This window comes from Mugil cephalus, chromosome 8, assembly GCF_022458985.1.
Source record: "Mugil cephalus isolate CIBA_MC_2020 chromosome 8, CIBA_Mcephalus_1.1, whole genome shotgun sequence".
Taxonomy (NCBI): domain Eukaryota; kingdom Metazoa; phylum Chordata; class Actinopteri; order Mugiliformes; family Mugilidae; genus Mugil; species Mugil cephalus.
In genome coordinates, this window is record NC_061777.1 from 16,635,665 (window position 1) to 16,650,943 (window position 15,279).

At 40.3% G+C, this 15,279-nt stretch overlaps 1 protein-coding gene across 10 annotated transcripts in view; it reads right to left on the reverse strand.

Annotated features, from left to right (window-relative positions):
- Positions 1 to 15,279, reverse strand: part of mctp1a (multiple C2 domains, transmembrane 1a) — a 124,463-nt gene that overhangs the window by 58,098 nt on the left and 51,086 nt on the right. For 5 of the 10 annotated variants that reach the window (XR_007113210.1, XM_047590835.1, XM_047590831.1 and 2 more), the window contains exons 3-7: positions 6,430 to 6,572; positions 6,170 to 6,249; positions 4,567 to 4,687; positions 3,183 to 3,221; positions 335 to 499 (exon numbers count right to left, since the gene is read on the reverse strand). Coding sequence is in view for 9 of the 10 variants with exons in the window: in XM_047590835.1 (XP_047446791.1) it covers positions 335 to 499; positions 3,183 to 3,221; positions 4,567 to 4,687; positions 6,170 to 6,249; positions 6,430 to 6,572 (548 nt within the window). In the remaining variant the exon portion in view is untranslated. The remainder of the gene's footprint in view (positions 1 to 334; positions 500 to 3,182; positions 3,222 to 4,566; positions 4,688 to 6,169; positions 6,250 to 6,429; positions 6,573 to 15,279) is intronic. The other 5 variants (XM_047590836.1, XM_047590832.1, XM_047590837.1 and 2 more) reach the window with 3 other exon arrangements.

The window sequence follows — 15,279 nt, forward strand, 5'->3', positions numbered from 1 at the left end:
GTCCATGTGTCTCAGTTGTTTATGTGAGTACGCAGTGCATATATTACTGACACAGCTGTGGCAAAGATCGTTTGCTCTTTAAAGTCGAGAATAAAGAAATAAGCAGAGAAGGAAAAAAGAAAAGAGAGTGTTAAAAATTAATTCATTCCGAGTTTACTGTACGGACAAGAACAGTGAGGGATGAAAAAGTCCATCTGCAAACACATATGTTTGCGAACATGTGCTGCGGACGTTTTGGCTGTTTTTCTGTCGATGTTCAAATACGCGCGCACAACTTGTGTTTAAGAGAAACGCAAATAGGGAAGGAAACACGATTAAACAAGAGCGGGTTTACCTTGCTCTTGTACTTCTGGTGACCCAACCGGAATTTGACGTACGGGTCGCTGAGGCCGTTGGCGTCCATGGGCTGCAGGTCGCGACCCTCTATCAGACTGATGCTGACTATGCCTCGCCACAGCTGGGCTTTCCTGTGCACGTCTGACAGACGCATGCTCTGATACTGCAGCGGGCACACGCACACATCGAAAGAAAAAATTTACACGTATATATTTATACGTGTTTACATGTAAAACAACAAAAAATAAATAAAAATAAACACAGACGCAGCATTAATTAACCACAAGGTAGAATTATGCTTTGTGTACACTTAAATAACAAATATTAAATGCACGGAGAGGAAACAGAAAGGAGCAGGAAAAACAGACAAAAGATAATACTTCAATTAAATCATTTGAAGCAATTTATTCCTGAGGTGTAAGTTCACCTGACAGACAGGAGGTAATTATATATTGAATAAGCACAAAACAGTATCCAGAGGAAAGCGTGTCTCACTGCGCTATTCCGCTCTTTTTTCATCCAGTAATTTCTTCTTCTTTTTTTTTTAAATAAATAAAGAAGTGATTCGCAGGCTGCGACCCCTCAAACGCTGTGTTTACCTCTGTACATTTTTTATTCCATCTGGCTGTACTGTAAGCTGACAGCTCTGCAAACACAGATTGATCATTCTCCACAGTTCCGAGTCTGTTCTTTTCCCTCAACAGTCTTCTAACCACTTACAGGCCTATTTAACCTCTCTTTGAATCATGTCAGTATCCTTCACTAAAACAAAGAGCAGGGTATTTATTTGTCAAACAAATACACATCCTCCCTCACTCTCCCCTGCCTTCCTCTCTCCTCCTTCCTCGTTAGGGAGAATTTATTAGCATAGCTTTTGTTTCGCGGGTGAATTTCATTAAACTCTGAACAAACCCTGCCTCGCAAGCGCAGGCCTTTGATCTTGAGACTGAGCCTCTTAATTTCCATTCTCCAGACATTAAACAATGCGAATAGCTCCTCGCAATAAAGCCAACCTCCCATGCAGCAACTCCCACATCTTTTTATTTCTCCTGCTCACTTGCTGCTAACACGCTATATGCTAATGATGAGAGGTCGTTGTTATGTCCAAGTGGAGCGTGATGTTTTGTTTGTTTTTCCGTTGTTTCGTGTTCGTTGTTCCAAAAAAAAAAACGTGGGTTATTTGGAATGAGTATCCGTGTCCCACTACGAGCAGGACAGCGATAGCGCACGATGGTGTTCTTAAAAGAGACAAGTGAAATACAGTTTGACAACGAGAACCGCAACGAACGTTCAACCTTTGTTGAAACAAACATTTTGCCTGATAGGGAGAGACCTGGATTTGATACGCTTTAATCTAGCCCCTAATTATTACCTCAAATTACTTCACGAAAAGTTTGAGTGGCTTCAACACTCGTATAAGCTTCATTAAAAAAAAAAAAAAAAAGTAGAGAAGAAGTTTTTGCATAAAAATAACTGAACGCCGTCGAGCTCAGAGGCAGGGAGGCACTCAGGAGCAGCGCCTCTTCTTTCGGTGGGCTAACACAGTGAGCAGTTAGTTAGTGTTTGAGCTAATTCCCGAGTCACAGGCGGTGTGGCCCAGTTTGGAGGCTTCAAAGGCTTGGTTTGGGGAAGCACGGTACAGCAGGACGTCCGCCCAGCCCCAACCGAGCACACTTCAAATGTATACGTCTCTCTCTCTCTCTCGGCGGATGTCAAACTTTTTGCTGTTGGTTGAGGGAACACGGAGCATCTCTAGGTGCAATCCAGGAGTTCAAGTAAAACAGAGATTTCCAGATACAGCCCGTTTCCTTCTCAGCGAGAACTGATTGGAAGTGAAGCATGAGCAAAAACGAGTCTGCGAAGAAACCCAATTTTGAGCACAAAATTGTCTTGATATTGCTGTATTTGGCTAAAAACAACGACGACAACAACAACAACGAAAAAAACAAGGTGGGCGCTTCATGCACGAGCCAATAAGAAGAAGCAGAGCCTTCGACCAGCATGCTTACTGTTCAGCCCGACAGCCAGCAAGAATCACAAAAGAAAAAAGAAAAAATGATATCAACAGATAGCAGTCTCTTGCAGTGCGTGGCAAGACGGGAACTCAAAATAATATGAAGGGGTGTAAAAGTGTTCAGACAGATATTTGTTTTTTTTTGCATTTCACAGCCGTACAGGACTCCTTTAAAACCCCTGAATGCAAATCAAGTGCTTGATTTTCTCACAAAGTAGCTGCAATGCACTGCAGATCAAAGGTGGAAGAAGCATGGGTCACGCTTGTAGCCCTGTAAGTGAGTGTCAGTGTCAGTTGTGACATAAATAAAGTAAAGGAGCATTACTCAGCGACACACTGGCCAGATAGTCTCATCAACCAATTTTAGCATGAACACCTAGAATAGACGGTTCACAGTGATGCTAAGAGCGAAGCTAAGAGTGAAGGGAAACCAGAAATAGTTGTTGCATTCCTTCCATCCTTGATGTGAATTTATGCGATCATGAGCTGCCTTTACCTTTACAGTATAATTAACCTTTAACCCTACATTGCACTTGCATTCCAAAAAGAAAAAAAAAAAGAGCTTACATCCCCTTAGGTGATGCAAACAGCCGGTAGTATATTGCAGCTTGTGGAAAATAAGCTGATGGCAATGAGAACTGATAAGGAAAAAGAAACTGCCAATGTCACTGTGGGAGAAAGAAAAAATGAGGGAGGAAGGGAAAAGGGCCAGGGAGACTCCATCCATAGACCGGGACACCAGTGAAGAAGGAGAGGTGAAGTGCATTGCGGTCGGTAGTGGGGTTACAGTACAGTCGGAGGTTTGGGGGAGTTACATGCTGTTTTAGTTTACCTTACTAGATCGTTTCCAGTTCCTTCTCAAAAGCATGGTCTGTAAATGAGACAAAGCGGTTACAGAGCGCCCCCCACTATCTCCCCTTAAAGCTGAAGGGTCAGAGGTTAAAGGGCGTGGGGTGCGTGAAGTTCAGACGTTAGATCTTGGCTGGTGAGGGGGGTGTTAGATAGGGAGAAGGGGACAGTCGTCATCATGCAGGTTATTTCAGCAGGGGGTGTATAAGCGCTCAATCCAGTAAGGTTACTCGTCATAAGGTGTTAAAAAGTATTTGCAGACATGCATAGACACATAAACATGCACAGTGTGTGTGTAGTAGATCCAGCCTGTGCCTTTTGTACATTTATTATTACACTTGACATCTAATGGTACTTATTTGGTTTAGTTATATTTTACTTTATTTGGGTCCAATAATGGAGAATCTCCTTAAACAGAAAACTAATGAACTAATTAACATGCAGTAAATTCTGTTGATAGTCTCAAACTATTCAGAAAAAAACGCTACTTATTTTGGTGACACAAATCTGAGCTTCAATTCAAACAGAAAATGAACCATTACATAAGAGAAGAGTTCACAAGTACATAGAGGAATATAAACAATTCCCCCATGTCATACTGAAGCTCACTGTCGAAAACTAGCAGCATATGAAACAGATCAACATATACAGAAACACTGGTGACGCAGTAAAATCGGTTTTATTTTTAAAACTATATTAAGGTTATTTATATATTTTATCTTACCCTCCCACACCAGTAGATGGCAACAGAGAGAACGCACCAGTATAACCTTGTACTAATGTTTTTTCTCAGTTGGAGAAAAATGTTGCTTAACCTAAATAGAGGTTTATTTGTTCTGTCAATTGTGGACTCTGTGAACTGCAGCACTAAATAAGCAGCAGAATTAAGACGTCAGATCAAAAGGAATAAAATATTTCCCCCATGACTCTGCCTTGTTCCGAATCGAGCGTGCAGGGGTCCAATTAACCAAACAAATAATTGAACAGAAATAAATGCAACTCGGAAACATCGAGCACGTCCGCGGAGGCACGAGCCAACATAATTAGGAAAGAGGATCCAGTGCTCTTTGAACACGTACGTCTTTCTGCACAACATATTAATTACACTTGTGTTTATGCATATGTATTTGCTGAGTTGAAGAGTTTCCAGTTAGTGAGGCTCAGTGAAGCCAGCACATTCCTTTTGAGCACAGTTAGCCTGGGTCTCTGATGTATGGAGACACACTTAACTGTGTCAAACTTTTGTTAAATCTACTTTGTTTATTACTGAAAATAAGTTATGGGTGACTCAACTTTACATGTCTCTTGTATCTTTGGCTTATGTAGTAATCACAGGAATATAGAGACATGAATAAAAGCTCATGTACATTTCTTACAGCATCTCTCACGTCTCCTTCCTTCGGTGACAAAGTGACAGCTAGTTCCAGGCTGCCCAGGTTGTGTTCGGGGTTTTGTGGGTCCCTCAGGTCCAGTGTCACATCCAAGGTACTACAGGGAGGCAGAGTAAGCCGTTACCACGGAGAAATATGTACAGTAAGTGGTGACATGACTGCTGCACATATGAACAACACACAAAGAAAATAAATAAATAAGACATGCAACACCCACGCAGGTGTGTACACCTAGCATCACTTAATAGGATATTCAGATGAAAGACACTTCGATATGTCACGTCACTAGTAATAAAATGATGGCTGAAGTCAATTTAGACTTTTTAAATAGGGCTTCATTATAGAGTTTTGGACAGTGACCCAGCATGTAAGATACCAAAGCTCCTACAACTGTCTCAGCTACACTTGCTACAGCTCCTGCAATCAACCACATCAAAATATCACCTGTGAAAATCTATTTGGTTGGGATAACTGTCACGCCCATTACCTAATGACACACTTGAACAGACCGATCAAGCGTAACATTATGACCACTGACAGGAGAAGTAAATAACACTGACCATGTCGTGACAATACAACGTTCTGCTGGGAAACTTTTGGACCTAGCATTCCTGTGGATGTTACTTAAACATGCACCCACCCAGACCAGACCTGTCCTCTAATTTCACTAGATCCCAAACTGATCAAGTATCTGTGGGATGCACTGGCACAAGCCTGACCTACAGAGGCCCCCTCCCCTCGACCCATAGGACCCACTAACAGCATCATGTTTCCAGACACCACAGGACACCCTCAGAAGGTCCATGTCTATTCTCTGATCAGCCACAACTGTTTTGGAGGCACAAGGGAGACGTACACAATATTAGGAAGGTGGTCATAATGTTATGCCTGATCGGGGAATCATGAATGTTTTAAACAATAAAGTGGTTTTCCTGCTACAGTAAGGCCTATAGCTAGCTTATCCAACATTCTAAATGTGAAAAAAGGCCAGGTTAGCAAACAAATAATATAATAATAAATAAATAATGTAAATTATATGAAAGACATTTGTCAAGTTAATGTAAATGATCGGTGTTTCATTCACACTCTAAATATGTACAATGTCATGCAGCTTATTCTCAGGGGATATTTTTTGAATCATAATAGCATAAAAAAAGTGGTGTGCGTTCTATGTATTTTTAGCTAACATGGCTCACTGGTACACAGCCATTGATGATTTGCTTCACCTTTGACATGTTAAAATGTCAATTTACTATGAAGCTTCATGAGGCCAAGAAGAAAACTTCCAGAGACGGCCACTAGAGAGAAGCCTTAGACTTTATTTGATCAAAAGAGCTGCAGCAAAAACAAGAAAATGTGCATGGAAGCAACTCAGAATATGAATTGTCTTAATTGCCATCTATGTTCACACATGGAAACAATTTGTTTTGGTGTTTGATACAACAAACACAGGTCAATAAGTCAACTGTGTGTCGATTTCAGACCTTTAGTTAACGGGGAAGCAAGGGATCGAGTGTGTGAAAGGTGTCACTGCAAAGAAAAGGAGAAAGCTTTTATAAAGAATGAAGGTAAACGAGACCTATGGTGTTCCAGTGACTCCAGGTAGAGGTACGCTGATCCCATGAAATCATCCTGAAATCCAAAGTCATAATCGAAGACCTACAAAGAGAATACATAGGGCACCTTGTGTTGTTTGACGCTGTTTTCACATCAACTTGCCATAACTTGTGTAGAACAGAAACATACAGCATACGGAGAAACATCGTGTACGAAACAGACTGAACGTTCATCCAAAATGAAAGAGCATTTTGAATGACAACGGGACAGCATTTGTCATACCTTGACATACAGTGGGTCCTTCAGGGTTTCCACCAGGAGGCTTACTCGCTCATCCCACACTGGGTTGAGGTTCTTGTGGATGGTCTTGCTCCTGAACACCTCCTTCCCTGCAATCTTAAACTTCACATATGGGTCACTGGTCCCTGAGGGGAAAACACAGACACAGAAAAACAATATTAGATCATGGATTTAAAAAAAAAGAAATCATGGTATATATGATAACAATTTATTCCGTACTTATTTTATAACAACTTGTCCATGCTTCAAATTTTAAACCCTGAAATACAAAAACACACATGCTCCTTTAAGAGCGTATCAGGCATGCCATGTGACTCGTTGTATTTTATTTTTTTTTTCACCATATTTAATGTTGACCCACGCAGTGCCATTATGTGACCAGTAGGTGGAGGCATTGATTTACTTTTGTGCTCTCCTAAGGCCTGAAATTTGATTTAGTTGTTTGGTTTTATAATGCTTTCAGATACACTATGAGATAAAGAAAAAAATGCCTGGATCTACAATAAAAAATAAATAAATACAGTTAAAAAATCAACTGAAAGCACAAACATTTCATTGTCCGGTTAAATATGACTGATCCTCCTGTCTATTTTTATCCTGATTCATAAACATTACAGAATAAATGGAAACAAGAAGACCTAAGATAGAAACCAGACAGAAGGAAAAAAATCAATAAAACCAGAGCAGAGAGTCAATAAGAATAATATAAAAGCCTATGAAGGAAAAGAAATTTAAATCATCCCAGCAAGTAAAGGTCACCGTGAATTACAAGCGGATTTCCTTCCACAGTTCAAATGTTTACTGCTCCTGAATAACAATGAAAAGACTGTGGAATATGGTGTTTGTATTCAGGGTCGAGTTTGTGCAGGAAATAATCTGGGTATTTTGCTCGCTTGGCAGCCTGTTCACATCCACATTCAGAGAACATAAATAAAATGTACACTAATCACAGGGCGGGGAGTTTAGTGTATTTTATTTATGATTATTTTATCTGACTGTTGTACTTCTTTGTTCACAGTATGGGGCAGAGAAATGGAAATGTTTCAAATTGGAGTGATATAAACACTGTAAGTGACATCAGTCAGTGTGATACTTGCTTTTAAGCAACAACATAAGTAACATTTGGATGTTATGGAATTTGAATAAACAAGTAAATGCTTGAAATTATTTACATTAAGGCGACTATATGCGCTGCAATCTGCCTTTATGTTCAACTGTACTACATCTATGTTAATACTTTGTTTAAAGTTTAACTTAGTAATGCTCACACTAGTCATATTACTAGATCTAAAGCTTTGCTGCCTTTTGAAAAACTACAGATGCAATTTGAAGCTCTAATTCTGTCCTATCTCTCTCCATCTTTAGTATCCAGCAGTGCCAGTGGATTTCATTTCATCCTGCTAGGATTCTTCTGTTGTCGATACGTCTAATGAACCTGGTTGTTCGTCCTTCTGGCGATTCAAAGTCCCCCTTTGCCTCGCTCTCTCCTGACTGTTCATACTGCACATTTATTAGGTTGGTCTCTTCTGTACTCACATTTATTGCATCTATATTGCAGCAGTTAAATGGCTGGCTGCACGACATCCCGCCTCTATCCACTACTACCTAGCAAAAATAAAGGCATAAAAGCACTTTAAAATAACTAAATAAAAAGAGTCTATGTAGGGAGAACATGGGATTGGCCTCTATAATGAATAGAATGAATAATATCTATTGTAATTAAACTGTTACAGATGTTGAGCATTAGCTTCCAGTGGAACTGTATCTTGGTGTGACTGTTTATTTGTATTCAAATCAGTGTCATTCAATCATCCACTCTGTGATAACCAAGCCAACATAAAGGGAGGGAAGGGAATTGATTTATCACACAGTTCTCATTCATGGCTGCACATAGTGCATATGCTGCTGCTTTCAATCAATACGTAAAGAAATGTTTACACCATGGGATATATATCACCACCAGACACGTACCTCAAACATATGTTTAAGGTATTCCCCTGTTATCCAGACAAGAAGGTGTTGATAGTCGACGGAAGCCTGAGCTCTCAGTGTTTGTGTACACATCATCAGGTCAAGATACAGTGTTGCCCCATCACTGGCTAGAAATAACTGTTAATATCTGACTAACATATTACCTGGTGCTTATTAGAGGCCGTAAAGACGGCCTGTCAGCAAGTCTTTTTTTTTTTTTTTTGGTTATTAAGATAATAGTTTGCATAGTATCCTAAAGTACGTTATATTCAATCACATTTAATTAGAATTCACAAAATTAAAAAACAACAGAAAAAACAACTGAATCAAAAACTGCTGATTTCAGCTGCCAGTGAAAGCAGAAAAATAAGCACGAATGTTGGTCTGCAGGGAAAAGACGTTGATTTCTTCACATTTTAATAAACCTCAAATACCCTTGTGCTGACACACTCACACATCCAGTATATATATGTGTGTATATCCTTCTAAGCACTTTTGCCCTTCACATATCACAGCGGGGTAGCTTCAGCAACGGAATAGAGGAGAAAATAGAAACAGGCGGAAATGTCTAAGGTGGCAATATCATGCAGTGAAACAGATGAATTTTGTGAAGACAAACATGAAATAAGATAAAAAAAAAATCTATTTCCTCATTTAAAAAAGTAAATAAATAAAGAGTGACACACCCTGTGCTGAGAACTTGAGCTGATACCTTAATGAACCACCTAAAACCACACCAAAAGCAACTGATTTCTTAAAAGCGCAGGAACTCTCTCTTCTTCTCTCTGTCTATCTGTGTCCCGGCGGGTCAATATTCTCCAGACACACATCACTGACTCTGGCTCTCTGCATCGCACAGAGGCAGCTTTATGGGGCCATAAACACACAAAGGCGGAAAAGAATGAAATAGAGAAAAGCCTTGTGCTGTAGGTGGGTGATGGCTGAATATGAGTGAGTGTGCGTACAGTGCACAGTCGTGATCGCAGAGGGGCTTTCTTGTAAATGAACCACCACCGTCTGACATTTTTAAAAGACTTCGCAGCCCATAAAGAGAGGAGTGATTGTTTGTCCCACATGAGGGCCGCGGTGTGGATAGGTCAATAAGCTATAGGTATTGTGTGATCAATAGACTCCAGAAGATTGAAGAGTCACTGACATGAATGCTTAAAACCAGATGGGGTATAAGAGGGTATGTTTAATAGATTGGCGCATCAGGGGCATTTGTCCACCTTGCAGGCAGGAGGCAATGAAATGGAAGTGTTGGGTTAAGAGGGCGATATGTCACACGCTGAGTTATCGAGGCGAAAATGCTGTGTTGATGCCCGAGGTTAGAGTTGAATGGCCACACTGTTTTGAGCTAATGGAAAGGCAACTCAAAATAACCACTTGTTACAACTGAAATATGCAGGAAAGCATCTCCGAACATGTCCAATCTTGATGAAGATGAGGTACGGCAGCAGGAGATTAGTATGAGTTTCACTCCTGTCAGCTAAGAAGAGGAAACAAGGGCACACCAAAATTGGACAACAAAAGATTGGAAAAACATGATGGTCTGATGAGTCTCGATTTCTCCTGCTACATTCAGATAGCAGCATCAGAATTTTGTATAAACACCATGAAGGCATGGCTCCATCCTCCTGTTTCAACAGTTCAGGTTGGAGGCGTAATGCTGTGGGGGAATATTCTTTTGGCACACTTTGTGCCCTTTTGTACCTGACTTAGTACCTACCTGCATATTTGCGCTGACAATTACCATTCCTTTAAGACCACAGTGTACCCATCTTCTGATGGCTAATAATGGACAATGTGCCATGTCACAAAGTTAAAACCCTCTGGTATATCAAATCACCTCTTCACACCAACTGTGTGATGCTATCATGTCATCATGAACCAATTTCTCCAAGCAATGTTTCCAGAACCTTGTTGAAGCTATGCTAGGAGAATGAAGGCATTTCTGAGGACAAAACGGGCTCAACTGGATATTAACAAGGTGCACCTATAAGGTGGCTGGTGAACCTGACGTGCCTGTATTCTTACTATTGCCCAGCAGGGAGTGAAATTGTCACAAGAAAAAATATAAAGAGTAAAACGCTAACATTTTACAAATTAGTTCATGTCTCGGTCACTAGATGTTAATTTTCAGCAGTTAGCAAAATTCATAGCAAACCAATAAAACAGTAGTAGAGTAGAGTATTTCTACTGTTATGCTGATGATATTCAACTATACATAAATCCATGGTTTCTATGGTTTACCCTCCAAACTCTTTAATAAACTCCAGATCATTCAAAACTCCGCCAACCGTTCCCTCACCCACATCTGTTCTCGTTACCACATAACCCCCACCCTCCAACATCTCCACTAGCTCCCTGTTAAACAGAGAACAACCTTCAAGATCCTCGTCCACACCCACAAAGCCCTCCATCACAACACCTTATTCAATGTATTCTTCTGTTTTTATCTTGTGTCTGTAAAGTGTCTTTGAGTTCTTGCAAAGTGCCATATAAATAAAATGTATTGTTTTTATTTGTTTGGGGTGTAGCTACCTTGTGATTGACAATTTGCTACCATATGAGTGAGCAGAGTGTCCTCTTCTCTAGTTCCAAGCTGTGATCACAATATGTTAATTTATCACACTAAAATACAACAATGGCAATAGCTAAAATGCCAAATTTAAGGATTCAAAATGGGAATCCACAAACAATTTGATAATGACATGGGGGCTACATCCACTTCTGTTATAAAGTATATATATATAAAGGTATTTCCTGGTCAGACAGACATCACCTACACAAGTTCACCCAGGAGGACTGGATAGAGGGACAAGAAGGGCCAAAAGCAGATAATGTGTTCTTCACATCAAGCTGTTAATTTATCCATTCTGTACGATCTTATCCAAACCAACCACAAAACAGCCTAACAGAATCTACTGGAGGATCCATCTGCTGTACACATCAGGTAAATTTGTCTTGGGTGTGGAGGACAGAGACATCTAAAAGCCTGTGATAGACTTCTTTTTGGTAGACGCTCTCCATCTTCCTGACAGGCGACTCAGACCATAATCAACCCCACATTTATCTCCTCTGAACCCCTAATGGACGGTGCCCATCAAGATACTGCTCCCTGTGTCTGTTTGCCAGGAAGAGAGACTGCCATGCCAGACACCTCAGCATGCAGCAACAAAAGGCTTAAAAGCAGTTCAAATGTAAAGAAAAACCTGCATTAATAAAACTTAAATCTATCACCTTTAAATGACAATTTATTATAATAGCTAACAAACATTCAAAACAAAAAAAAAATGATTTAAACTACGACTGATTGAGACACAAATTACCAATCCTCCACTCCTGAGTCACACCCTTCAATCACAGTTCAAGCATATGGCCAAAAAGAACAAAATGGGTTTTTAATGCTCAGTTTCACCATCTAGTCCAGAGTGCAGCATCAGCCGTAGGGTGAAGTTTGAAGGGTAAATCTATGACTGTTTGGTGAAGCAAACTGAAGTGCCTTCCACAGCTAATGTCACCTCGTACATTTTCACAGTCAACATAATACCAAGTGAGGCTTCCCGCTGCCTAAATCATCATTACACACCTCTGATTTCATTTACTTCCTCTCTTGCTGTCATTTGTGGAACCGTTTCTTATTTTCTTCAGGCAATGGGATAAGTCCTATAACATCTTTCAAGTTCAAGAATAGTTACAATACTCCAAACTGTCAATACATACTTGACAAACATCAGCTGGTCATATCCACTGGTCAAGCTGATTACTTGGTTATCATGGCACCTGTCATGGCACCATATTTTAGGCAGAAAGACGATCATTTTGTCAACAAGGTCTAAGTGGGTTATACATGTCTATGTTACATCCACATGAATCCCAGGTCCAAAAGTTTCTCAGCAAAACATTAAATGATCACAAGATGGTCAGTCTTATTCATGTTCTCCTCTCAGTGGTTTTAATGTTGCGGCTGATTGTACACACACCAGCCACTTTATTAGGTACACATTGCAAAAAGTTGGAACCCCTTTTGCCTTCAGAACTGCCTTAACTCTTCGTGGCATACTTTCAACAATGTGTAGGAAACGTTCCTTAGAGATTTCAGTCCATATTGACATGATAGCATCACACAGTTGCTGCAGATTTGTCAACTGTACATCAATGATTCAAATCTCCTGTTCCACCACATACCAAAGATGCTCTATTGGATTGAGATCTGGTTACTGTGGAGGCCGTTGGAGTACAGTTAACTCATTGTCATGTTCAAGCAACCAGTTTGAGATGATATGAGCTTTGTGACATGGTGCATTCTCCTGCTGGAAGTAGCCGTCAGAAGATGGTACACTGTGGTCATAAAGGGATGGACATGGTCAGCAACAATGCTCAGGTAGACTGTGGCATTTAAACCATGCTCAGTTTGTTCTAAGGGGCCCAAATTGTGCCACTAAAACACTTTCTATCGTCTCCAACCAGTCTGCCCATTCTCCTCTGACCTCTCACATTAACAAGGCATTTCCGTCCACACAACAGCCGCTCACTGGATATTTTCTCTTTTTCGGGCCATTCTCTGTAAACCCTAGAGATGGTTTGTGCGTGAAAATCCCAGTAGATCAGCAGTTTCTGAAGTACTCAGACCAGCCCGTCTGGCACCAACAACCACACCACGTTCAAAGTCACTTATATTCCCTTTGTTCCATCTTCAATCTTCCATCACTCTGATGCTCGGTTTGAACTTCAGCAAGTTGTCTTGATCACCTCTACATGCCTAAATGCATTGGATGGCAGCCATGTGATTGGCTGATTAGCTATTTGTGTTAACAAACAATTCAACAGGTGGTGGCCAGTGGGTGTATATAGACGAGTATGAGCCATCCCTATTTAGTACTGAATCATTTCCCAACAATATTGTCAGTGTCTACAATCTGCAGTTGCTTTTACTTGCAGGAAAATACAGTAAATTTGGTTTGCAATTTATATGCCAAATCTGGTCTGATCTTGAAAAGCATATTCAGTTTCTGCTCTCTCTGCTTTCCTGTCTGTCTTTTCATCTTTTATACAGCAACATCTGTTCTCTCGTAATCTACCAATGCTCCTTTACTTTCTTCCACTTCCCCGCAGCTCTCAATTAAATTACTTTATTAAGTCTCTCCTCACTAATGTACGGTTGATTTCTTGCTGTAGGTACTTAAGAGAAAGTTATGGCCTTGACATATTCTCACATTATCATGCGGCAGCCGGCTCACTCTTCAGCATGATTTCCCTCACAGTGCAATGGAAATGCGATTTGCAACATCATCGTGAAAGAAATGATGGAGAACTCTGCATTATTTATTCTCACACCATCATCTGGCACACTGTTAACTCAGGCTGGAAAGATGCGACACTGCGATTGATTATGTCAGTGAGGAAGGTCCATTTGCATGAATTGCCTGCTTAGGCTTCGCTCTCACTTATGCTGGATCCAGCCACCAGGCATTCTGAAAATTAGCCAAGAACCAGAGTCTGATTGTCAAACTTTGTAAAACGGAAACTGACAACGGCAGCAGTACAAAAGCTCTGTGCGAGTGTTTCAAAAGAAAAGATCCTGGCGTAGTCCGACCTAAAAAAGAAAAAGCTGCGTAAGCATTCAGACAATTACAGTTTGTTGGGAGTCATTGTTGCTTCCTATTTGTTACGTTTCAGATAAGGCCTCAGAGAAGAAAACGCAGATTTCTATTTTCAATGTGACACTTTAAGTTGTAGAATATAAATGCATGTCAGAACACAGTCTGCACTAGCTATTGAAGTAAATCACACTCATATTATCTGCAGTAATTAACAGCTGAATACTGAAAGCCTAATTATGCCTTAACTATATAAATAGCACCATTAGGTCAATAAATTCTCGGCACATTTTTATTATAAACAATATTATTTATTGAACCAAAGGATTAATCAAATAATCACACACCTGTCGATTGCATGATCACTTAAACAAATATGGCTGCAGCCTCCTCTTCATAACACAAAAATAATATTTGCCACATCAACTTGGAAGAAACAGAACGTCTAATTTAAGAAAGAATACCTATCGACGCACATGTTCGACTGTATTAAATAACATCATTTACCACATAACACCAAACTATAATGAGTAGTGCTGGATTTCATTTACCTCCAGGGGCAAAATTGTGAATCTACGGTTTTGTAACAGCTTTTGTTTCTCTTCATTGGCTTTACTCAATCGATAGTGAGATTTATGGCCACACACTGTTTCATTTTAAAAAAAAAGAATTTGGGGCGTTTTTGTTTTTTTTTACAGATCTATGAGAGGCTTTGTAAATAACACACAGTCAACTTCAAAAACTATCGGTTCCATCAGACATACGGGGCAGGCGGTACTAGATCCGTTTAAATGCCGGTACTGCTCTGGGAGTAAGAGAAAGTCCAAGCGCAAGCAGAAGCCTGAGCAATTACTGTTGATCTTTTTTTATTTCACACATAGAGGGAAGAACCTGTGAAAGGAGACGAACTCTGTGCTTGAGTGCTCATTTGTGCAGTTAACGTGACAGGTTTTCACAAAAACACACTCACGCACTGAAGTGGTCGTTCCACTGATAAAAGCACTACTACAGTACTTCCACTTGTGCTCTTGGTACTAACTCACAACTGTATCTCACTTCACAAACAAAGTAGAGGTGCAGGGCCATTAGTACACACACGGTGAAGGCCAGACACACAATGAAATGTTTGGTTCTCTGAGGCCGCTAGAACTTATGTTGACATTAATAGGCCATAACCTGGCAAAGTAAATGATGACCGTCTAAAACATCGAGGCGTTGAGCATAACTTCAGACTTCCAAAACCACCTGAAACGCTACC